The sequence below is a fragment of the Podarcis raffonei genome, chromosome 8 (assembly GCF_027172205.1).
Source record: "Podarcis raffonei isolate rPodRaf1 chromosome 8, rPodRaf1.pri, whole genome shotgun sequence".
NCBI classification, from domain to species: Eukaryota; Metazoa; Chordata; class Lepidosauria; order Squamata; family Lacertidae; genus Podarcis; species Podarcis raffonei.
In genome coordinates, this window is record NC_070609.1 from 72,973,288 (window position 1) to 72,997,679 (window position 24,392).

The 24,392-nt window shown below is 47.9% G+C and overlaps 2 protein-coding genes across 5 annotated transcripts in view; one reads left to right on the top strand and one right to left on the bottom strand.

The window, feature by feature from the left end:
* The first annotated feature begins 238 nt into the window (after positions 1–238).
* RNF223 (ring finger protein 223) lies at positions 239–6,932 on the top strand. Of its 2 annotated transcripts, XM_053400801.1 has the most exons (3): positions 239–391; positions 4,788–4,936; positions 5,689–6,932. In XM_053400801.1, the coding sequence occupies exons 2-3, from the start codon at positions 4,885–4,887 to the stop codon at positions 6,540–6,542; spliced, it is 906 nt and encodes a 301-aa protein (XP_053256776.1). In that variant the 5' UTR covers positions 239–391; positions 4,788–4,884; the 3' UTR covers positions 6,543–6,932. The 2 variants fall into 2 exon arrangements, with proteins under 2 accessions (XP_053256776.1, XP_053256777.1); XM_053400802.1 differs by lacking the exon at positions 4,788–4,936.
* A 2,421-nt stretch (positions 6,933–9,353) lies between these two features.
* LOC128419747 (tyrosine-protein phosphatase non-receptor type 11-like) overlaps positions 9,354–24,392 on the bottom strand; it is a 59,176-nt gene continuing 44,137 nt past the window's right edge. For 2 of the 3 annotated variants that reach the window (XM_053400811.1, XM_053400812.1), the window contains exons 7-16: positions 23,140–23,236; positions 22,739–22,818; positions 20,687–20,842; positions 18,165–18,296; positions 16,566–16,720; positions 15,808–15,875; positions 13,866–14,017; positions 12,576–12,676; positions 11,568–11,693; positions 9,354–9,674 (exon numbers count right to left, since the gene is read on the bottom strand). In XM_053400811.1, the coding sequence (XP_053256786.1) occupies positions 11,609–11,693; positions 12,576–12,676; positions 13,866–14,017; positions 15,808–15,875; positions 16,566–16,720; positions 18,165–18,296; positions 20,687–20,842; positions 22,739–22,818; positions 23,140–23,236 (1,026 nt within the window). In that variant the 3' untranslated portion in view covers positions 9,354–9,674; positions 11,568–11,608. The remainder of the gene's footprint in view (positions 9,675–11,567; positions 11,694–12,575; positions 12,677–13,865; positions 14,018–15,807; positions 15,876–16,565; positions 16,721–18,164; positions 18,297–20,686; positions 20,843–22,738; positions 22,819–23,139; positions 23,237–24,392) is intronic. The other variant, XM_053400813.1, reaches the window with a different exon arrangement.

The following is a 24,392-nucleotide window of genomic DNA, read 5'->3' on the forward strand; positions in this document are numbered from 1 at the left end:
TTTGCCAGATCTCCAAAAGGACAAAACTTCCACGAAGTGGGCAGGGCTCTCAGGAACTTTGATTCTTCTGTTCAGAAGCTGCTCCAGCCGGTCCTGTTTGTCAACACTGGAAGCCCCGCCCTCTGGGCAAAGCCGGCCAATGACAACGCTGGCCTTGCCTGACAATCAGGAGAGACAGGTAATGCTGATCAGGTAAGTCATCCTGCTACACCAGAAGGTATAAAAGACACCTGAGTAATTGGCCCAGTGGCCAGTGGTGTGGATGGTGTCCTTTGAGAAGGCACCAGGACAAGTTAAGAGCAGCGTATTGGGAAGGTTTATAACAGGGAAACATACCAGCATGCCGTGAAGAGGAACAGAACTACTTCAAAGATTTTGCACACTCGGACAGGTAAGTTGATGTTTTGCTTTCTCCTAACTTCTGGGTCAGCAGAAAAGACCAAACTAACTTCAAGGTTGCCATGGGAACTTTTAGGGCCAGAGGAGGACCCCCCAAAAAATCCAAATGGTTTCCCTTCTAGTAATTTATGGGGCCCAATCCACCGGAAGAAAAACTTTATCACATCCCAGCTCTGCCACAGAGTTCCTAAGGTAGCTGTGGTGCATTACCATTCTTCAGCCTGCACCCAGAATTAAGGTTATTATCTAATAATATCCTCAACAGAACTGATGCAAAATTGTGTGAGAAAGAGCCTGCGATCGGAAATGTTTTCTGCGGTGGATGGGGCAAAGGGCTTGAGCTTAAGTAATGAACAGAACCAAGAGAGATGTGTTGGGCTTTGAAATTTTCTTTTCCTAACGGTGAACGCTTTCCTGAGGCAACCGGGCCTCTCTTGGAAGCGAGGGTGTGGAATGTAAATTCCGGCATAGTTTTGCAAAGCAGATAAGATAAAACCACTCCCGGGAGATGCTTAGAAGTATAATTTCTGGAAAGGCCTCGGAGGCAGCAACCCAAAAGATACCTCTGAGCGTTGGGCTTTCAGTGACTCCACCTCCTGACACTTTTGAGACAAACATCCTGCCATCATCCCAAGTGTGGCAATTGAGTGACATCAGAAGGAGAGAGGAGGATGTTGATGCAGGGAGGCGATGGGTCCATTCAATGGCAAACTGCCTGCCAGACTGAGGCAGGCCAACAGACGCCTGCCGTGGAGCAGGAATGAAAATGACACATGGAGGATGAAATTGACACATCAGGCATAGGATAGGGGGCAAAGGGTGGGGATATCTTTCGTATTTCATAGGCCTGTCATGCAAAGGAAGATTTATTTTCAAGGAGGGCAGTAGTGAACTCTCAGAGCATCTGCTTTGCATGCAGAAGAGCGTAAGGCCAGAAAATTGGTGTGTGTGTGTGTGTGTGTGTGTGTGTGTGGTGTGCTCATCTTCCAAACTGGTATTTCATGTTCTCATTTTGTATATTTATGTTGTGAACTGCCCTGTGATCTTCGGATGAAGGGTGGTGTACAAATATACTACTGTGAATAATAAAAAGGTGGTCTCAGATACTCCAGGCAGGTCTGGGAAAGACTCCCTGCCTAAACCCCTGGAGAGCAACTGCCAGTCAGTGCAGGCAATACCAAGCTAGGTGGGCTTTGTAAAGGGAAAGAATACAGGAAGCTGCCTTATATACCAAGACCGTCTTCCACCCACCTGCTTTCCAGTGTAGATTAAAACAAACCCTGCCCTTGGATAATAGCCATTGCTTTCAATGCAGATGTTTTGTTGAGAGTGCTGAGCAGTGTTTTGCAAACTTGGGTCTCCAGCTGCAAGTCCCGTCATCCCTGACCACTGGTCCTGCTAGCGAGGGATGCTGGGAGTTGTAGTCCAACGACAGCTGGAGATCCGAGTTTGGGAAACAGTGGTGCAGAGGGACAACAAAGGGACGGTGGGAGGTTCTGTCCACCTATCAAAATGTCCATCCCTGCAATACAGATTTGAAGTGGGGCCAGCAGTGGCCAACTGCTTCCACACAGCAGTTTTATTTATTGCATTTGTTTGTTTTACTTATTAAATTTATATCCCTGACTTCCACCCAAAGGAGCCGAGGGTGGCAAGGTTTGAGGGGGGGGCTCGGCGCTGTTCCTGCATGCAGGTTCTGTGCTGCGTCCACACAGTGAAGTCCTCATAGACGTGCAATCAGATTCTTCCCCCCCCTCCATTTAATGCAGTTGTTGCCCTTTCCATATATCAGATCCTCAGCAGAAATGGTAAACTGTTGTTGAGTAAATCCCCTGCTCCTAATCCCACTCCTAATCTGACATGCTAACCAGTCCACCACACTGGTTTTCTGGGTGTCTGGTGCATGGAGTTTGCAAAAGCTGGTTCACAGCCTGTTCCGATCATTCCCAAACTTATTGCTGGGTCTGCCGCAAGCAAAACAAACACATGCCGTGACTTGGAGCACCCACCCATATTGGGAGTTTCCCTGTTGCTTCTCTTTGCGATTCACTGCTCTGACATTGCCTCTTTCCAATTCTGCTCATGTGGCACCACAGCTGATTCTGTCACATGCCTCTGCATTGAGCATGATATCCATGCACTAATCCCGAGTTCAGAGTTGGAAATTGATCGCGTGCCCTCAGAGAAGGTTCCCTGCTGCATCTCTGTATGAGTCACCTAACTGGGTGTGAATCACTGATTAGGCTGAGTCAAGCCTGATGTATTGATTCATGCAGATGCATGAGGGATGAGCTTCTCCAGGATAAATTCTCATATGTTGCACGTCCTTTAAAGACATCTGACAGAATCAATATGGTGTCGAGGCAGGAATAGGTGAATCCAGGTTCAAATCTTCACACGGCTGTAAAATTCACCTCCCTTACATAATTGTTGCATTGAATAAAACAGGAATACTTGATGGTCACAAGTCCCATTCATTTGCCTCTGTCTCCAGTGTTTAGTAATCGGAGGTACTCTTGCCTTAAAGCTGGGTCAGGCCAAAGACCCATCTAGTCCAGCATCCTGTTTGCACAGTGGCCAACCAGATGCCTCAATGGGAAAGCTGCAGGCAGGATCTGAGCAACTCTGCCATCAAGCTTTTAGCCCAAATCTGCCAAGTTACTTAATGCGGGCTAGACTTGAGTGCGTAGGAGTCCTTGCTATTGCTTCTGGGTAAGGTAAAACCTGCCATGCCAAGGGCTATAGTGGCATCTTCTTCCAGGAATTGGCATGTGACTGAGGCACATGAACAGGCAGAAGCAAACGGGTGCAGATTAATTAACCTGGAGCCGCAGCATGTAGCAGAGGCATTCAATTCCATTGAATTGGGGTGACTCAATCCTCCTGGTTGAATTTGAATTATTTCCCAGCTCAGCCTAGCCTCAAAAACAGGTTGAGCTAGTTCCATGAGTACTGTACATGGAAATTAGTGTTCCTTGCTTCAGGGCTCTGAGCATCTCACCTGATCGCAGGGAGCCTGTCCCATTAGACACCTCACTGGATGTTTTTAAAACACAGCCAAATTCTTCCAGATGTCTAAAGAGGATTAGTTGCTGTGACTTGGCACAAGCTTTGTTTAAAGTTTCCTGGATTTGCACAGGGCAAGCCGAGTGTGGGAGCAGGCAAGAGGTACAAGCGAGGAGACCTGGGTTCCAATGAAGCTGCCAGGTGACCTTTGGCCAATCGTAATCTCCCAGCCTTCCATGTTTTGCAGGGTTGCTGTGGGGATAAAAAGGTGGGAAGGGGGAAACAGAACTATATCACTCAGCCTCAGCTCCATGGAGGAAAGACAGCATAAAAACAGCCAGGTAGATCTTCTGAGTGCAAAAGAAAAAAAATGAATTTAATTATTAGGAAGGATGGGAACTACAACTCTCATCAGCTCCAGCAAGCTTAGCAGGTGGGAGTTGTAGTTTAGCAACATATGCAGCCTAAGTTTGAGTTAGAATTGTTGCAAGAATTTGATTGTCATTAATTCCCACGTTCCTTTCTGGCCTTCTAGGAAGTGAGATTTAAACGACTCTAGGAGGAAGCCCTCCCAAACCAGACCTTTGGCCCATCTAGCTCATTGATGCCTACACTGACTGGCAGCAGCTTTCCAGGGTTTCAGGCAGGGGATATTCCCCGCCCCTACCTGGGATTGAACAGTTCTGCCACCCAGCCATGGTCTTTCCCCAGGAAAAGATCATAGTCTCATCTGGCTTCCTTTTGGGAAGTGCCTAACACTGCAACTTTATTACACCAGGCTTCTAGGAACTGGACTGTTGTCAGAAGACACCCTTTTAATGTTTTGTTGGAAATGGAAGTGTGTGTGTGTATATGTGACAGAAGCTGGTTACGTTAAGACACAGTCATAATCTTGCCTACGCAAACTCCCAGCCTATTAAATAAGGTTTAATTTGGCCGTAAACTAGTGGACGGGGACGGGCTTGCCAGAACTGGGGCTAAGAGCACAAGCAAAACCCTTCCTGTCCCTTAGGATGAGAACCTTCCCCAAAGTGCTGCCCAGGCAAGCGGCGTTGAACTACAACTCCCAGAAATTCCAGGCAGCACAGAGATGGGCAAGTCCACAACCAGGGCCAGCTGTTATTTCAAAGACAGAAAATGCCAGGCCCCCAAACCCTATTGGCTTCTTCTAGCTGGTGATCCCTGCTGAACGGGCCACTGCAGTACCAGCCTCCACCCACTAGTGGCGCTGTAAGCACCACAGGGATCTGTTGTGGCTTACAAACTATGGGTTCAAGACCCACTGTGTGCCTTCCTGACCACCTAAATAGTTGAGACCTGTGTTTACTCTCTGGTGCTAGTACTTGCCTCCAGCTCTGAATGGACTTGTCTGTCTGTCTTAGGCTCTTGCGCAAGCTGCCCGTCGCCACTTCCTCCTCCTCCTCCACCACCACCGAGCAGGCTAGATAGCCAACCTTGGAGAGATCCCTTGTGGATTTCATGGAGACGGCAACACTTCTCTCCTCTCAGCTTAGGAGAAGCACTGGCTGGGGTATGTTTTTACACTTTTCTATCGGTAGCTCTGCCCCTGGTGGCTGGTGGAACTGGAAGGGCAGAAGGCGAGGAGGCCAGCAGTGGATGGAGCCAGAGCCAAGGTCAGGCACAGTCACCCCCTGCCCAGCTAGAAGAAAGAAGGCAGGCAGGCGAGGGACTGGCTGAGGTTGGTTGTAGCAGTGCCCTCCTATTCGGCCAGCCTCCCCGGCTAATGGGTGGAGGAACTGTGTGTGTGTATACATACATCCCCAGCAACTGGTATTCAGAGGTATATAGAAGCAGCCCCCTCAGTCTGTAGCTGTTGATAGATGCTCTCTTCTGCCAATTAATCTAATTCCTTCCAGGAAAAACAGAATTCCTTAAAGCTAGTAATACTTGTCCTAAAACTGGATTGGAGTATCAAGTCATTTCCATTATGGATATTTATGGGGAATGTCAGTCCTGGGGGCCACAAGTGGACCTCCAGGCCTCTCTGTGTGGCCCTTCCAACTTTCCCCCAGGCTACCCGTCACCCCACCCTGCTTCAAACCTGCCTTGAGTGCTTTTGTGTGGCTGGTTTGTGCCCTTGCGCTTTTCCAACCTGAGGACAGAGAGGAGTGTGTTTGTGTAGAAACTAGCCTACTGTACATAGCTAACATTTGCATGTGTCCCCCCCCCCCCTACAAGATGCAAGCTCACGTATCTACCCATCCCATTTTGGTTCTTCCTTGTCTTGCCCTCCCTTAATACAGATTCTCTCTCTCTCTGCAGATTCCGTCATGTCCTGCTTCTCCCACGTGTGGCACATGGAAGTGCCCAACTCTCCTCCCACCAGCCCCACCAGCCCCGTCCCGGCTGCCCCGCACGAGATCCCCGTCCCCCTCAGCCCCATCGTGATCATGTCTCCCACCTCAGAAGGCCGCCCCCGTGTCTGCTCACCGGTGTGTTCTCCCACCTCCGGGAAGGTTCGCTTGGGCTCCCCCACCTCGCCGCAGCCGGGCTCCCCCATCGAGTGCTCCATCTGCTTCAACACCTATGACAACCTCTTCAAGACGCCCAAGGTCCTCCAGTGCCAACACACCTTCTGCCTGGAGTGCCTGGCCCGCCTGACCGCCACCCTCCCCCCTCACCGAGTCGAGGACCAGCTCCCCTGTCCCTTCTGCCGCCAGATCACCGAGATCCCTCTGGAAGGGCCTCCGGGCCTCCAGACGAGCAAGGAACTCTTGGCCACCCTGCCTCCTGAGCTACAGAAGGAGAAAATGATCTGGATGGAGGGCACCCGCCTCTGCTGCAGGCAGTCGTCCGACCCGGAGAGTGCCGAGCCCTGCATCAGCATCGACGTTGCCCCCAGCAAACCCGAAATCCCTGTGGTGCCCCCAGAGAGCTTCATGAGCAGGCTTGCCCGCTGCGACATGTGCGATGACTGGAAACGCATCATGCTGCTCTCGGCCTTGATCATCATTCTCTTCTGCATCATCCTGTGGCCGGTCCAGTGCGCCCTGAAGACGGGCAACCTCCGCTGCTTCACCAGGACTTACACGCTGAGCAGGCCACACTATGTGCCACCGCCTCCAACCACCACCCCAGCACCAACGATGAGCGACATTCTTGACCTGCTAGGGTGAGCCCCAGAGAGGGAGGAGGGACTGTGTTTCAGTGGGCAGAGCACATCTTTTGCATGCAGGAGGTACATATTTTGTACCTCCGAGTTGAACAAAACCCTCTTGGCCTGAGACTGTCACAGCGGACAACTCTAGACTCTAGGTGGTCCAACGGCCTGGCTTTCTGAGTTGGGACATCGGTGCTTTCTGCTCTCTCGACACGCTCGTGCTGCTCTTTTGAGGAACCTCTGGAAACGTTTAAATAAAGACATTGCCGTTCCATACGCCCTGTGGGTTCTGCTGTGTTAACCCAGTTTGTGACTCCCATGGCAATGCAGAGAGCAGAGGTGAACCTTTTTGCAAGGTCAACACCTGCTTCTCTGAAGGATGCCCACCAAAGAGTTACCTGGAATGATGCCTATCATACCAGCAGAAATAAGAGGCCAACTATTCAAAATTGCACAGTGTTGTCCCCTGGGCCCATTACATGTGAAAGGACAATGGGAAAAAGGACTTTCCCCCAGAGACTGACTCCCTTCACCAACAGCTTGAATGAAGCCTATGCGCAATTATATCTTGGAGTGGGAAGAGAACGTATTTAATTTTATATGTGTTATTAAACATTTCAATTTTATATAGATGGTGTGTGGTATTCTACAAATATGGCAGTTTCTTTAAATTGACTTAAATATGTGTCGGTGTTTTGCAGGATTCCCCCCCCCCCCGAAGGTTGGGTAGCAGTGCACAATTGAAAGAGAGAGAAAACAAGCAGAGAATGGTTTTTAAAGAGGTTACGAGGGGCTACCTGCACTTGTGGTCTTCCCATTGGGGGCATATGATTGGCTGCTGTGAGAACAGGAGGCTAGACTAGATGGCCACGCTTTGGCCCAATCCAGCAGGGCTCATCTTACTAGATGGGTGTCAATGAGGTTCCTTTGTGGTTTATCACTGGTATGACTAGCCTAGGAGAATGCACCATGAATACACTGTACAACACACACACACTGCAAATCCTTTGCCACACGCAGAAGGTTTCTCAGCAAGCAACTAACTTTCGGAAAGATTTTCTAGAAGAACGAACTTTTAAAAACTCGTGTTTTGATTAAACAATCCCTCCCTCCCAACCATCACCACCCAGTGGGTTCTTAAGCCTGATCTGTATTGAGACATCCGCAAACAAATCATGACCCTTTAAGCTAGCAGTGGTCATTTTTCCCAACTCTGTTTTAAGCACACAGAAACAAAACGCACCAGCAAGACATCGCAGCTCTGAAGCAACTCGCAGAGACTCCCCCCTAACCTTTTCCAAAGGCAGGGAAACACGGTGTCTTGCAAATGCCATGACATTTATGTTAGAATTCCTGCTCCGTGATTGCAGTCATGGGATTGTTGTCTTTCACATGGCGGTCCTACTCGAGAGTAGGACGAGCTCCTGGCAACTTGCACCCATTTACAGCTTTCAGCATGGCCCCTTTATTTATTGCTAGCATTCAAGGTTTAATTTGGAAGTTTCTCACCTCGAGACTACTCTTTTTAAAAAGACAACTTCAACTAAGATAGGGTTGCCATATCTTGAAGAGCAAAACAAAAGAGGTCAGGACCCGAGCTGCTGCCAGCCCAAGATGGGGTCAGTGGTCAGAGGGCTGGTGTGATTTAAGAGTCCAGCAAAATCTGGAATGCCACAGATGTTAGCCATCCCTGGTGTGGAAAAAAGGTACCCCGTTTAAAAAAACCTCTCGTTAACATAGAGAAGCATTCCTAATATTCTCAAAATGGTGACGCAATTTGGCATTTTCTCCATATAAGGGTAAACCAGGCAGTGACTAAAGGCGTGGCATTACTGTAAGGTAGCACAGCCATGTTCAGTCATAACAGTAAGCCAGAGCTGCTCTGAAGGTGATGGACTTCTCCCTCATTGGAGGTTTTTAGACAGAGGTTGGGGGCAGCTGTCTGCCAGGGATTCTTTAACTGTGAATCTTGCATGGCAGGGGGTTGGACTAGATGACCCACAGGGTCCCTTCCAACTTTACAATTCCGATTCTGCCATAATGTGGTTTCTCTGAAGCAAGCATCACACTTAAGTGTGACGCCCGATCCACTCCTATTTTGCTCCTCTCCTGGAAGAATAAGACAATAAGGAAGCTTCAACTAGCTGTTTCTGAACAAGGTGTGTGGAAGGATGCCCGTAGCTCCCTAGCAAGCCATGATCAGCATGGATCGTTTTGTTAGCTAGCCAATCATAGCCTACTAGGGAGTCACAATTGGGGGGGCATGGGCAAAATGAGCAAAAGTCACAAACAAGAGTTGCTGCAACATACTACGACCTCAGCCCAGTATACCTGAAGAAGCGTCTCCATCCCCACCATTCAGCCTGGACACTGAGGTCCAGCTCCAGGGGCCTTCTGGCAGTTCCCTCACTGTGAGAAGTGAAGTTACAGGGAACCAGGCAGAGGGCCTTCTCGGTAGTGGTGCATGCCCTGTGGAATGCCCTCCCATTAGAAGTGAAGGAAATAAACAACTATCTGACTTTTAGAAGACATCTGAAGGCAGCCCTGTTTAGGGACAGTTTTAATGTTTGATCTTTTATCGTGTTTTTAATCTTCTGTTGGGAGCCACCCAGAGTGGCTGAGGAAACCCAGCCAGGTGGAAGGCATATCAATAATAAATTACTACTACTACTACTACTATTCTCTCCTCTGCAGCTCAGTAAACCCAACCCCACTGAGGAGAAAACCGTACCACACTCCATGCACAACAATGTGCTTTTGCCTCCTATTTCTGTGACGTTTTAACAACTTTCCCCTCTCCACCCCACCCCACAAAAAAGGACACTCATTAGCTTACTGTGCTTATATATATATCTATATATCTATAAAAAAAACAAGTTAAAAGGAGATTCGTAGGCTCTATTACAGACATCCAGAGGCACTTGCAGATAAATGGGAATTTGTGCACGACGGGGGGGAGTTTGTCTCTCTCCTGAATAAGTTAGGCCAAGATTTGTTCCTAAAGCATAGACAGCTCCTCCCTTGACAGGTGGCATGCTGGGTCAATCTTTGGTTTTCTGTGCTGAATCCAAGGTTCAAGTGGTGAAAACGAGCAATAGGTGGCGATGGAAGGTTGTGGAGGACGTGCAGATGCGGCTCTCAGCAACCCCTAATATAAGGGTAGGAAAAAAGGGAGGGGGAAAGAGGTATTCGCTTTATTTATTTGCTCTGAGCATTTGTACCCCACTGTTCAACCAAAAAACACTCCCAGAGCAGCTTGCCTACAGTCGAACCAAAACTACCTGCAAGCTTGCGACTAAAAACAAAACACAACACACGAGGAGAAAGGGACAGGGAGGGAAGAGGAAAATCAAAGCTCAAAACACCAGTTTCTAAACTCTTGTTCCTATAATGACCAAATGATAGCAAGGTGCTTGATGCAGCTGAGCATCCAGCAACGTGGATGAAACCAGCCTTCTGCTTGCTATCTCTCCCATTGAAGCCGCTGGGTGGAGTAGCTGCCCCCTAGATGACAGTGATGGGGAGAGGAAACTGATGGGGGCTGACCTGTCACACAGCAGAACCAATGGAGGTTACTCTGCCTCCCAGCAATTTGAACATCACAGTATTAACAGAGACAGAATAGCAAGTGTCTCTGTTTTGGTCACGTGCATTGCTTTGTTTTAAGGTCATGCCACCAGAGCTGTAGCCAGGTGATCTTCTGCCCCTGGCAGAACCGCCCAGATCGCGCCCCCTAGCCATGGACAAATGAGTTCTTCTTTCCGCCTCTCCTCCAACAACCCTCCTCCACCCATTCAATTCAACCATTTCTTATGAGGCAATAATCAATACAGTCATACCTCGGATTAAAGTCGCTTCAGGTTGAGTGTTTTCAGGTTACGCTCTGCAGCGACCCGGAAGTAACGGAACGCATTACTTCCAGGTTTCGCCATTAGCGCATGCGCTTAAAATGACGTCACACGAATGCGCAGAAGCGGCAAATCGCGACTCTCACAGACGTGGGTTGCGTTCTGCTCTGGATGCGAACGGGGCTCCAGAACGGATCTTGTTCACATCCAGAGGTACCTCTGTATTTATATTTATGGACATATTCCATAAAGGCCCACAATCGCCTGCGCCCCTGGCGGGAGCTCACCTCACCACCCCTAGCTACGCCCCTGCATGCCACTAGTCCATATCTCTCTCTCTCTCTCTCTCTCTCTCTCTGGCAGGGGAAGGGAATGCTTTTCAGCTCAAGGGCCACATCCCCTTTGGGGAAACCTTCTGAGGGCCACATGCCAATGGTGAGTGGAGCAATGAAAGCAGAATTCTATCTTGGTGGGGTAGGCTAATCTCCACACACACAAACAAACCCCGATCTATCCTCCATGCAGACAAACAAGAGGCACAATCAGAGTTGCAAGGGCACTTTCAGCCTGACAAAGAAGATGTGGAACAGGGCCAGGGAGGGGGCGTGGCCTGTGGAGAGGGGTGTGGCCTATGTGTCAGGGGGTGTGGTCTGCTGAGAGGGGGCGTTGCCCAGGGGGAATTCTGAGGGCTATGCAAGCGAGTCTGGAAGGGGCACATTTGATCCCATGGCCTGAGGTACCCCATCCCTGATCTGTGGGCTGAGGTGGATACCATTTCCTTCTCTGCCCTCAAATATACAATGCCTGGGGCATTTGGGCAGGGAGAGTGGAAGAGAGGGATTGCAAAATGCCCAGAAGCAGTTCCGCTCAAACTGGATCTCCTTTTTTTTTAAAAAAAGAAAACTCGACAATGGTACTACCAGAAATAACCTTCAAACCTTTTCAGAGAGTTTTTTTAAAACAACAACACCACCACCACACCACTGAAAATGAAAAGAAAACCTTTCAAAATGCCCCCTGCCTAAAATTTGTCTCCTGTGAATGGGGCAGTGAATATTGGGTGATGAGGGGGGCGGGGAATCTCTCTTCCTCTACGGCATACGGAACAGGAATGTTCCACGCTGCAACATTTTTGTTGCAGATCCCACTGGTCCCTTAAAACAGTGTTAAAGTTAAACAAACAAACCACAGACCTGTTTTATAGCCACCAAGTACACGTCCCTCTCCGAAGCTGCTATCTCCCTGAGCTGCTTAAACCTGAGACCTTTGTGGCTTTAACGCTGAGGTTCTCGTATACGGAGGCAGATTCTTCGTCGACTCTAGAGAAACACAGAATTGTGGAGTTGGAAGGGGTCTAGTGGGGCATCTAGCTCAACCCTCGTCTTGCACAAAACAGGAGAAAGGGGGCTGGAACACATCAACCAAGAGCAAACTCCCATCCTCCAACCCTCCTCCCCCCCCCAAGAAAAACTTCTGGAAGCAGGATGTGGAGAAGAGAGGGGGCAAGAGAAGAAGTCTTGCAACAACTAAGCCAGCTAATATGCCTGGGACATCACATTTTGCATTCTTGGGGGCTTTCGAGTGTTCAAAGCATCTCACATCTATTATCTAGCTGTAACCACATGGGCGTTTTGCTGCTGCTTCCCCTGTCTATGAAAGCATTCTCATCTTGAGAGGCAGTGCGGTGTAATGGGTAGAGTGCTGGAGGACCAGGGTTCAAATCCCCCTCTCGGCCACCGGGTGTGTGTGTGTGTGCGCGCGCATGTGTGTGTCCTTGGGCCAGTCACTGCCTCTCAGCTTAACCTACCTCACAGGGTTGTTGCAGTGATGGAGAGAGAGGTGAACCAGGTAAGACACCTTTAATTCCTTGGAGGAAAGGTGGTATAGAAATGCAACAACAAAATAAACACTAAATCTTACAGACAAAGAACTGAGGCAATGATTGGGTTCCTTAACAGTAATGTTTGCTGGGAGGCCTTTGGGCATGGAGGTGAACTGTTGGCTTCCCAGCCTCCCAACATGACAATTGGATGCTATGCTGCTCACAACAATTTGTATTTCTGCCCTCTCACCATTTCCTCTGGCATCCCCAACTCTGAAAAGAATGTTCTCTGTAGCCAAGGCTTCAAGTCTACGCTGTCTCCCCAATTCCCCCCGCTTTGCCTTCAAATAAGGCCCTCTTCCCCACAGCTCTACCTTACCCTGTCTGGACTCTTGGTGACGGGGGACGAGCTTTCATTCTGGGCTGCTCCATCGGCGGGTATCGGATATTCAAGTACTCTCTCTCCTTCCTCGTATTTCTCTGAAACATGACAACCGGACAGATTTGATTGGTTCCACAGCTCCTCCAACCTTTGCGGCCATTTCTAAAATGTGACCCACTCTTGCTCAGAGCAGACCCACTGAAATTCATGGACGAGACTAACTTGGGTTCATTGGGCAGCATCCCACCTAGTTTTACTCAAGAGCAGACTCATGGAAATCACTGTGCCCGAGTTAGCCAACGTCCACCTACTTCCATGGGTCTACTCTGAGTAGGACCACCACTGGATGCAACTGCGGCTGATGGAGGTTGGAGCCCAGCAACTTCTGAAGAGCCGCAGGTTCCTTATTCCTGCGTTTAAAAAAAAGGCAGAGCTGTGATGGAGGCAGCTCAGGGAAATACAGGCAAGTGATAGTCTAGTTCAGGGAGGAGCCTACAGCCCTCCAGATGTTGCTCTCACAATCCCTGGCCATTGGCCATGCTGGCTGATGGGAGATGGGAGTCTGGTTCCCCATCCCTGGTTTAAACGCTTTCAGAGCAAACATCTTGGGAGTTGAGCTCAGAAAGCAATTGGTGACAGGAGCAAGCCAGCAGTAAATCACTCCCTTCAAGTTGGAATTAACTCTTTATTGGCAAGAGCATGATGTGCACAGACTTGGCGGAGTGTCAGGCCTAATGAGCACAGGTCTTGCCCCATGGATCAGTTGCCAAGACTGAAAGTCCCCACCTCCCCACAGCAGTCTAGGTCCTCTCCTCTCGGAGACTGCATCTGCATGAAGCCAACTTCTCCTTCACCCATTTCAGCCCTCTTCTGGTTCTGGGAGACCAGACAGGAGGGGAGCTGGTTGCAGCAGGACTGGGAGACACCCGTGACTCTTCAACAGCTGGACTCATCTCTGCCTCTTGGTATCCCTTCCCCAACATTCCTGATTCAGCTTCTGCCTCTGATTCTGGGCTTCTCTCTGCCACAGACTCTCCCAGCTCACTAAGCCCTGTTACCTCTTCAGCTTCTGACACCTCCTCCTCCTAGACTTCTCTCTCTGACCACCCATGGTCATTCCACCACCACTCCCCAGTCTCTGAGCCTTCTTCCTTTCCCTAGCTGGTTCCTCCCACCATTCCTTTGCATCCCAAAGTGGCCTGGTGCGATCCAGTCCCCGGTCCCATCCCTAAGCACTCTTCAGGTCAAACCGCCCCTCTTTTGGTGGGCAAATGAGACGTCCCCTACCTGTTCCTCTTCCAGCTCCCTTTGTTCTGTGGCAATGTACTGCTGGACAGCCATGTAGACGAACTTGTACTGCGCTTCTGTTTGCACCATGCCAGAGCGCTGCCTCCGTACCATCTGGATGGTCTTGGGGATATCGATGTCACAGTCCAAGCCTATTTATGGGCAAGAAAGGTGGGGCAGCCTTAGGTCACATCCGCACTGTACACTTAAAACATGTGGCTTCTCCCCCAAAAGGTCCTGGGAACTGTCATCCATCAAGAGTGCTGGGAATTGCAGCTCTGTACACTACAATTCCCAGGATCCTTTGGGGCGGGAAGCCATGTGCTTTAAAAGTGTGATGTGGAAAGAGAGCATTTTTCCCTGTGGCAGATTTAGAATTGGGGGTACACCCATACAGCGGGTGGCGCTGTGGGTTAAACCACAGAGCCTAGGACTTGCCGATCAGAAGGTCGGCGGTTTGAATCCCTGTGACAGGGTGAGCTCCCGTTGCTCAGTCCCTGCTCCTGCCAACCTAGCAGTTCGAAAGCACATCAAAGTGCAAGTAGATGAATAGGTACCACTCTGGTGGGAAGGTAAACGGTGTTTCCGTGTGCTGCTCTGGTTCGCCAGAAGCGGCTTAGTCATGCTGGCCACATGACCCGGAAGCTGTACGCTGGCTCCCTCAGCCAATAAAGCGAGATGAGCGCCACAACCCCAGAGTCGGTCACAACTGGACCTAATGGTCAGGGGTCCCTTTACCTTTACCTTTACCATACAGCCAAGATGGCTTCCTCTTAAAGAAGGTGTAAGAAAACAACTTATCCCAAAATTATTTGGTGGAAACGAATGTTTTAGGGAAGGGCATATGAGCCAAAAAGGAGATTATGGTGGACACACAGGAACCCCAGATGATATATTCATTGAATATTCACTCAGATTTCCTTGCACAATGCTTAATCAGTAGTCAAGGCCAGGGCCGGATTTAGGTTTGATGAGGCCCTAAGCTACTGAAGGTAATGGGGCCCTTTATATGTCCAGCTGTCCTTTGTCAACAACAAATTGTCGCTGTTTTTCGTGTTGAATATATGCTATATGGTAATTTATGGACCTAATGGGTACCTAAAATAGGGACCTAAAAGCCATTCGCACTTAACAAATAGGAGCCTACACAACACAAAACACTGTTGCTGTACATAGGTTTTATTTTATTTGTTTTTTATCTTATATTTTGGAAATGTACATCCAGTTGTTTTTTCCCTTTAAATTTTTTGAGGGGCCCCAAGAGAGTGCGGCCCTAAGCCATAGCTTGTTTAGCTTATACGTAAATCCAGCACTGGTCAAGACTATGCCCTGTCTTTACTGAGCATTCATCCCAATTTGTTTTTGGGGAGGTTATACAACAGAGGGTTTTCATCCCTTGAATTCAACGTGCAGCCTTAACAGTTCCAGTAGATGATCGAATCCCTTCCGTAAAACAGTGACAGTCTGTTGGCGACCACTCTTGTGAGCAGCTCCGAAAGGCCAACTTATTTATAAAACGAGAATCACGCCCAGGTGGGAAGTGTTCAACTTTCCCATAATGATGTAGTTAAAATTCAAGTTCTGTGTCCCTAGGATCATCCGGAACAATCCTGAAATCCCTTTTGGAACACAAAAAGCTGCTGAGTACCTAACTAACTGCATGGCGGCCAGCAAGAATGAAGGGAAGAGGGCAAGCTCCAGAGGAACAACAATGGGGTCAAGTCTATAGCATAAAAGCTCACTGGTCAGGCATCTTCAGAGTTTTCAGCCCTGAAAACACCCACAGAGCTTACAAGCCTGCTTGCCCAGAGCAGTTAGTAGTTTGTGACCTAAAGCAGAAAGTTTCTCTGCTAACTGGTCGCCTGGATGCAGTACCAGCTCGCTATAGGTGATTGCCTATTATTTACAAGACTGCATTAAACCTCAAAGTTCTATTGTTTACCTTGCCTGTGAATAGTGTCCACCAAGATGTCTATCACTATGATGGTGCCCGTTCGTCCTATCCCGGCACTGGGGGAGGAAAGAGAGAGAGGTGAGGAGGGCAAAGTCACCGCCAGCCCAGCGCAGACATTAGCCCATTAGTCAGCCAAGGTGAGAATGGCTACAACAGGTAGAAGAAGGCTGGGACCCCCAGGAAGTTGGTAGACTCCAGCTCGCATCAGCCAACTTTGACAACATTCAAGGAAAGGGTGGGTGGGTAAATCAATCGCCAAACATTTAAACCCTTTTCTCTAGAGGGTTTAACATTGAGATTACTGCCATTAAGGAGATTACAAGGCAGGCATAAAAACAGCACTGATGGGATTCCTGATGCAAGGATCGTAAGCCTTGTAATTATTTGCCACCCCCCAGTCCTGCTGAACTCCAACCATCCCAGAATCACTGTTTTCTCCTCCCATCGCCCGTTCTTAAGATGTTCACATTCTCTATGTTGGTTTATAATCTGTAAGGGAGGAGCGTAGATCCCCGATAGATAACAGAAAGTCCTTCATGCGGCGTGGAACTATGGAACTCACTCCCACAAGATGGCTTTAAAAGAGTGGGGAACCTAGAAAATCTAGAGCATACAAAGTGAGAGTGCTTTGATATTATTACTTGAGCAATCCATAGAAAATTCATTGGAGGAGTTCTGGCAAATGCCCAACACTGCCAGCCTCCACAGCCAGTTCAGCCAAGCATTGCCCCCTCCTGGCCACTCACCTGCAGTGCACTACGATAGGCCCAGTGTCCGGGACGCTCCTCTGGGCCCTGTTGACTTGATCCAGGAAGCCTAGGACTCCCCCCGGCTCATTGGGGACCCCGTGATCCGGCCAGCTGAAATACTGGAAGTGCTTGATCTGCCTGGGGCGCTCTTCCTGCAACATTGGAGAGGAGGAGGAGATAGTTTTGTAAGGCTAAATGCATATGCAGCTCTGAGTAGCGCAGGTCAGGGAAGAGAAACACAGATCTGCCTGGTTTAGGGAAATAGTGGCAGTGGGAACTGTTAAGTGCATGCTCTGGTTATCTCCCGCTTGGACTACTGCAATGCACTCTACGTGGGGCTACCTTTGAAGGTGACTCGGAAACTACAACTAATCGAGAATGCGGCAGCTAGACTGGTGACTGGGGGCGGCCGCCGAGACCATATAACACCGGTCTTGAAAGACCTACATTGGCTCCCAGTACGTTTCCGAGCACAATTCAAAGTGTTGGTGTTGACCTTTAAAGCCCTAAACGGCCTCGGTCCAGTATACCTGAAGGAGCGTCTCCACCCCCATCATTCTGCCCGGACGCTGAGGTCCAGCGCTGAGGGCCTTCTGGCGGTTCCCTCATTGCGAGAAGCAAAGCTACAGGGAACCAGGCAGAGGGCCTTCTCGGTAGTGGCGCCCGCCCTGTGGAACGCCCTTCCAGCAGATGTCAAAGCGATAAACAACTACCTGACATTCAGAAGACATCTTAAGGCAGCCCAGTTCAGGGAAGTTTTTAACGTGTGATATTTTACTGTATTTTTGGTTTTTATGGAAGCCGCCCAGAGTGGCTGGGGAGGCCCAGCCAGATGGGCGGGGTATAAATAATAAATTATTATTATTAAGTGTTATGGGTAGTGGGGTGATTTGTCAAGGAATTGGAGAGGTGGGGGACAAAACTAGGAAAATGTTTGCACACGTACTAAACTCTGGCGCAAAGGAAGTTGTATACCATGATTGCATCTTCCACAGGAGATAAGTTCCAAGCGTTCAATGTATATATAGAAGTGCATATACACTCTCTTGCCTGACACCACTGATTCATGAACATCTGTGAGGTGGTAGAGCAGAGGACAGCAGGAGGCGCATGGATTGAGTGGGGAAGATTTTGTCACCTGTGTGCCATATGCAAAACTGAAAACAGCTTGCCTTATGCCTCTACTTTGTATTATTTAGCTCGGCGGGGTTCTCAATTTTGCTGGTTGCAGGAGGAATGATCTGCAAGATCTACAACAGGCACTGGAATCACAATGCAAACTGCTAAAAGATTGCACTGAGTTTGCAGCCAGCTTTGCTGAGACACACTCTTCTGAAGCTTCATTTTTCTGAAGGGCTAGATAGAAACTTGATTTTTTGTTTTTTTACTTTTTTAAAGATCAGAGGGATTTCTGAATTCTGCAGAATTTTCCACTTTTCCCACACCCTTGTGGGGCAACAGTGTATACTCATTCCTGGGTCTTTCCAGGCTGGGAGTGTATCTATAGGCAGATGATCCAGTGAGATTAGACGAAAATGCCATCTCAAAGCAAACACCAGCACATGCAAAAGGGCTATTAAAGAGGTGACCTCTCACCCTGTCCATCCGTGAAATCTCCAACTCTCGGATGTGATAACCTTGAGCTTCTCGTTCGCCAACATTCCTCACGCTGATGTAACCATATTCCTTGGCACAGTTTTTATCCGGCCAGTAGCGGAAACATTTATTCTGTGGTGAGAGAGAGAGATTAAATCCCATTAAAAGCAAAATTCCAGACTGCATCAACAAAGGACAGTGCCCAGATCATGGGAAACAACAGTGCCACTCTATTCTGCCTTGGTCAGAACCCAACCTGGAGTGCTGTGCCCATTTCTGGGCACCAAAATTTAAGGAGGATATTGGAATGTGTGCAGAGGAGGGTGACTAAGATGATGGAGGGTCCAGAAACAGAGCCTTATGAGGAGCGGTTGAGGGAATTGTGTATGTTTAGCCTGGAAAAGAGAAAAGGGAGAGGTGATGGGACGGCCACCTTCAAATATCTGGAGTGCTCTTGCATAGAAGAGGGAGCAAACTTGTTTTCCATTGCTCCAAGAAGCAAGGATGTGAACCAGTGGATTCAAATGACAGGAAAGGAGATTCTAGCTAAGCATTAGGAAGAACTTTCTGATAGGACAGTGCAAACAGGCTCTCCTTCACAGGAGGTGTTTAAACAGAGGCTGGGAGGCTACCTGTCAGGGGTTCTTCAGCTGTGATTCCTGTATTGTACAGGGATAGTCTAGAATTCAGCGGTTCTCAGCCTGTGGGTCCCCAGATGTTGTTGGACTACAACTCCCATCATTCCTGAGCTCTGGCCTTGCTAGCTAGGGGTGATGGGAGTTTGTAGTCCAAAAACATCTGGGGACCCACAGGTTGAGAACGGCTGGTCTAGATGGCTCTTGGGGTCCCTTCCATCTCTACAATTCTCTGACTCTATAATCAATGTAGATCTCCATGTGTTTCAGCTAGGTCTACTATTTTCTGTAGGCACATGATTTGCAGTATCTCAGCGCTGACTGAAGTCGTGGTTTCCATTGTACATAACAGAACTTGCACCCTGTTCTCTTGAAAGGAAAGCACCTTGTTTTTCCGGAGCTCCCAAATGCTTAGCTTTGGAACATATGGAACAATTCCTCCTTGGTGTTCTCTTGCACACCTTTCCCCAAAATGACTCCAGGAGCATATTCTCACTGGCTAACTCGCTTCCTTTCTCTCTCTCTGATTGGCTCCGATCAGCCAAAAAGGGTGAGAATGGCTAAAAATCTTCCCCCTTCCATGCTGTGATTGGGCAAGCTCTAGGATGCTGGAGACAGGGGCCCTGCCGCACAAATCGTAAGGGATCTTCAATTCCCACAATCCTGGACTGCTACATCACCGGATAAGACGGTCCCTTAACTATCTGTTATCCACGAAAGAGGAGGAAAAAATACAAGCTTAAAGTGGTTGGTGGATGGGTGGGTGGGCAGGCTATGATAGCATCCTATGACCTATAGGTCAGGACATTAATAGGCAAGATGTTAAATTGTTTTTATATGCAACAACTGCGGCAAGAGTATTATTAGCCCAGAAATGGAAACAAGAAGAAATTCCGATGAAAGAAGAATGGCAGATGAAATTAATGGACTGTGCAGAATTGGACAAAATGACAGGAAGGATTCGAAACCTGCGGGACCAGAGATTTACAGAAGATTGGAAGAAGTATATGAATTATTTGAAGAGCAACTGTAATCAACAAATTACACTAGTAGGATTACAATGTTTTGTAAGGAGAAATATACAAAGTGTTACAAAGTATAAAAAGATAGAGATATTGGTTATGAGTTTGAAATGTAATAGGGAGGATAAGAAATGCATACTGAGAGATTAGATTGGAAAATTTTCAGACAGGATTGATGGAAGTCAAAAATTTGAATAATATGTAAAAGTATGTTTAATTACTGTTGAAAATGATATGTTAAAAAAACTAATAAAAAATTATATTAAAAAAAAAGATAGCGTCCTATGAACAAGTTTCCAAACAGAGCTGGAGGGTACCAAGGAAGTGATTACGAACACTGCGATTTCCCTTTCGCGTTGTTGGTAATGAAACCAGCATTTTGAGAGGCAAGGCTGTTAATAAGGCTCTCAGCCAGCGTGGCAATTACCGGCTGGGTTCTGTGCTGGCTCCCTTTCAAGCCTCCGTTTGAAGAGGCTGTTCAAGCTCATCATCAGCTAATTATAACCCACTTGCTCTTTCTGACATGCAGAGGTGGGGACAAAAATTAAGAAAAAGGGAGCCCTGGCCAGCTCATCTGAGCCGTTACTTCAAACCAAAAAGGTTATGAGCCACAGCACAACTTCTGACACCATCGGAGCACCACTTGACATTTGGCCGGGGCGGGGGGGGAGGGAGCACGTGTGTGGAAACTAGCCTACTCTGGAAAGGTAAAATTCGCATTTGTTGCTTTGCTGACTTTTGCCTCTGACTCTTTCCCTCCTTGGCATGTGGCCCTCATAAGGTTGTTGGGGAGGGAATGTGGCTCTCATGCTGAGAAAAAGCCCCCCACTCCGCTCCTGCACTACTAGGTTGCTGAATGGCTCACCCTCCCTCGCTCCACTTCTTTGGTCGTCATGACAATGACGTGAGTATTCTCTTGGTAGACCATCGCCCAGAAGTCATTCACTGTGGTTTGGAGGCAGCCCTGGGTGGCAATGTAGACTTTGCTGTGCTCAGAACTCTTCCCGTCTTCAAGAACATTCTAGAACAGGGTGGGGAGGGGGGCAGGGGGTGTTGGTAAGTAAGGGAAATGGGACACCCACACACACAAAAAGAGATTGGTGAGAATAAGGAAGAACAGAAAGACAAGCCCTAATGGATGACTAGCTTCGTTGTGCTCATTTAATTAATTTAAATTTATTAATTTCACCCGCTGAAATCAGTGAACATGCCTAAGTGTGGTCCATTAATTTCAGCGGGTCTGTTCTGAGTAAAAATGAGTTGAATGTCACCCTAAATTATGGTTTCCCCCATCCCATTTTAATGTATTTGTTTCATGATTAAATTATGACATCCAAAGCTACAGCCTCTTTACTGTACAGACACATTTAAAAGGGGGGAAAACCTATGTAAAATAAAATACTAAATGAAAAAGTTTAATCACCTCAGCTAATAAATAAAATATAATATAATATAATAATAATAATAATAATAATAATAATAATAATAATAATAATGTTAGGGTCACAGAGTTCCCTGTACTACATGTGGGTTTACATTGCCTTGCTAGTCCAATAATTTATAAAAGACTCCATTTTCCCAACAATAACAAAATCATCTGCTTGTCTGGCACATTAAACTTTTAAACGAACAGAAGCCAAAGTATTAGGCTGACACGATAAAAATGCTTGTACAGTGGTACCTTGGATGTCAAACAGAATCCGTTCCGGAAGTCCGTTCGACTTCCAAAACATTTGGAAACCAAAGCACGGCTTCTGATTGGCTGCAGGAAGCTCCTGCAGCCAATCGGAAGCTGTGGAAGCCCCGTCGGACGTTCAGGTTCCAAAGAACGTTCACAAACCGGAACACTCACTTCCGGGTTTGCGGCATTCAGGAGCCAAAATGTTCAACTTGCAAGGCGTTCGGGATCTTAGGTACGACTGTACACCCACAGCCAAAATGGTACATGTTTAAGTTTAAAAAGTAGAATTTAACAAAACTAAAAATAATTCCCATGACCCTCTGGGGGAAGCCCGGACCACCAAGTTGATCTAATTGAGCACCAATGTGGCAAAGCAGTAGTTAAAGCAGGAATGGGGAACCTATCCTCATCCAGAAGTTGGTGGACTACGACTCCCATCATGCCTTGCTTTTGGCTGGGCAAGTTGGGGCTATTGGGAGTTGGGAGTCATCAGGGGCAGGGTGGTCCAACACGTGGCCCTTGAGGCCTTTTTGGCAGCCCTTGGCAACATTTGACACACAATGTTGTGTGTCCGCAGCCCTCAGCAGCCTTCCTGAAGCCGGGTAAGCGAGGCACTGGGCTTTGGGAAGGAGCTGTGGCAGGGTCCTAGAGTCACCCCACCTCCTTCCCGAAGCCTAGCTAGTGGCTTCCCAGCACTAATTTCCCATCAAATTTTGGCACTGTGTGGGCTGTGGGTTCCATGTTGAAGTACTCTTGCGGCCCACTTGGTGTGAAAAGCTGGACTGCCCTAAATTAGAGTGCTGAAGTTGGGGGCTGACAGGACCCAATATCTTACCTCTCTGCACAGCTTAGAAGAAGAGGAGTTTGGATTTGACATCCCGCTTTATCACTACCCGACGGAGTCTCAAAGCGGCTACCATTCTCCTCTCCTTTCCTTCCCCACAACAAACACTCTGTGAGGTGAGTGGGGCTGAGAGACTTCAGAGAAGTGTGACTAGCCCAAGGTCACCCAGCAGCTGCATGTGGAGGAGCAGAGACGCGAACCCAGTTCCCCAGATTATGACACTACCGCTCTTAACCACTACACCACACTGGCTCTCTGCACAAAGTAGTGCTGAGAACGAAAGGCCCTTTGTCCATGTTCAGAGACACCTGCTACTTTGCCACCCATTGCTTTGCAGGTTAAGATCAAGCCTCTGGCCCTCCCCTCCCTGGCATAAGGCCTCCTCTGCTCACCTTAATATAATTGGCATTGATGTAATCGGAACCCGGGACACTCTCATCTACGTCTCGGAGAGCCACTCGCGTCGTGTCAACTACAGGAAAAGAGAAACATGGCATGATATTTTGGGGAGAAAATTGCAGCAATTCCCAGATGTATTTATAGGTTGTCTCCTGGATAACCCTCACAAATGACCATGCAAGGCAGTTTATGGCGACACAAAAAAGTGACCACACAAACACGTGTCACTGTCCCAAGATGGTTAAGTCCGGATACAAATCCTAATCGCTCCACCACATCAGACCCATTGCTCTGCCTACTTTTGCTTCTGACTCCACCCACCACTGGCACCCGGCCCTCGGAAGGTTGCCCTGGAAAGGATGTGGCCCTCGAGTGAAAAAGCTGTGATGCTTACAGGGAAGGATGTTTTTGTAGCGGTTCTTGGCTTTGTTCTCTGCACGCTGTCCCTCTTTCCGGGGGTAGAGGAACTTGCACTCCTGCTGCTGCAGCATCTGCGAGGGCAGAAACAAGAAAGGGAGAAAGCTTGCTTTTTGAAAAACACTCCGCATCCGCAAAGTGCTTTCAAAGAGGGAGTGTAAACCTTGAAGCGAAATTTGTACAAGCTACCTCGAAAGCACGTCAAAGTGCAAGTAGATAAATAGGTACCACTCCGGCGGGAAGGTAAAACAGCGTTTCCATGCGCTGCTCTGGTTTCACCAGAAGCGGCTTAGTCATGCTGGCCACATGACCCGGAAGCTGTCTGCGGACAAACGCCGGCTCCCTCAGCCAGTAAAGCAAGATGAGCGTGCAACCCCAGAGTCGTCTGAAACTGGACCTAACGGTCAGGGGTACCTTTACCTTTTTTACCTGCAAGGTAGGCCAATATCCCCAGGACTGCAAACAGGGGGCGCTAAAGTATTAAAAACCACTAGTTGGCAAAGTGTAATATCAGAACTGGATTGGGAATCTGTTGGCAGGAGGGGATCTCCTTTGGGTGAAACACAGAGGGGAGCAAATGGCTCACCCAGGTGAGCAATGGGATGGGAACTGCTGTCAAGGCGATTTGGTTACATTGAAAACTGTTGTCCTCGCTTTTCCTTTCCTCTCGCTTTCTCTTTCTTCAGGTTTCTCCTTTCCTTGTCTTTTCTTCCTTATTTTTTCTCTTTTAGACTAAAGTAGCTGTTACTCTGTCATGGGTATGTATTTTTGTGTATCTTTGAATAAGTTTCAATAAATATATTTAATAATAATAAAGGGAAACAGTTGGACTCACAACTGTTTAGTTCAGTTCTATGATGGACTTGTTGTTTTATTGATGGTTTCTTTACTTTTTTATTTGCAAATTTAACAAAATTAAAAATAATGAAATATAAAAAGAAAAGAAATATTTCTATTTTTATTACTGTTGTTATTCTTATTATTCTTAACCCTCCATGGCCTCACATTTGTTTATGGTTAAAACCATTTTATTTCAGGAGGCCTTTGCAATCAAAAAAATTATTTATTTCTGATGATCTTTGTTCAAATTTCTGAAGCAAATCATTTTGCTCATCCTGAAGCAAAGTTCTTAACCTGAGGTACTATTTCTGGGTTAGCGGAGTCTGTAACCTGAAGCGTATGTAAGCCGAGGTACCACTGTACATGTTTAAAATAAATAAATAAATAAAA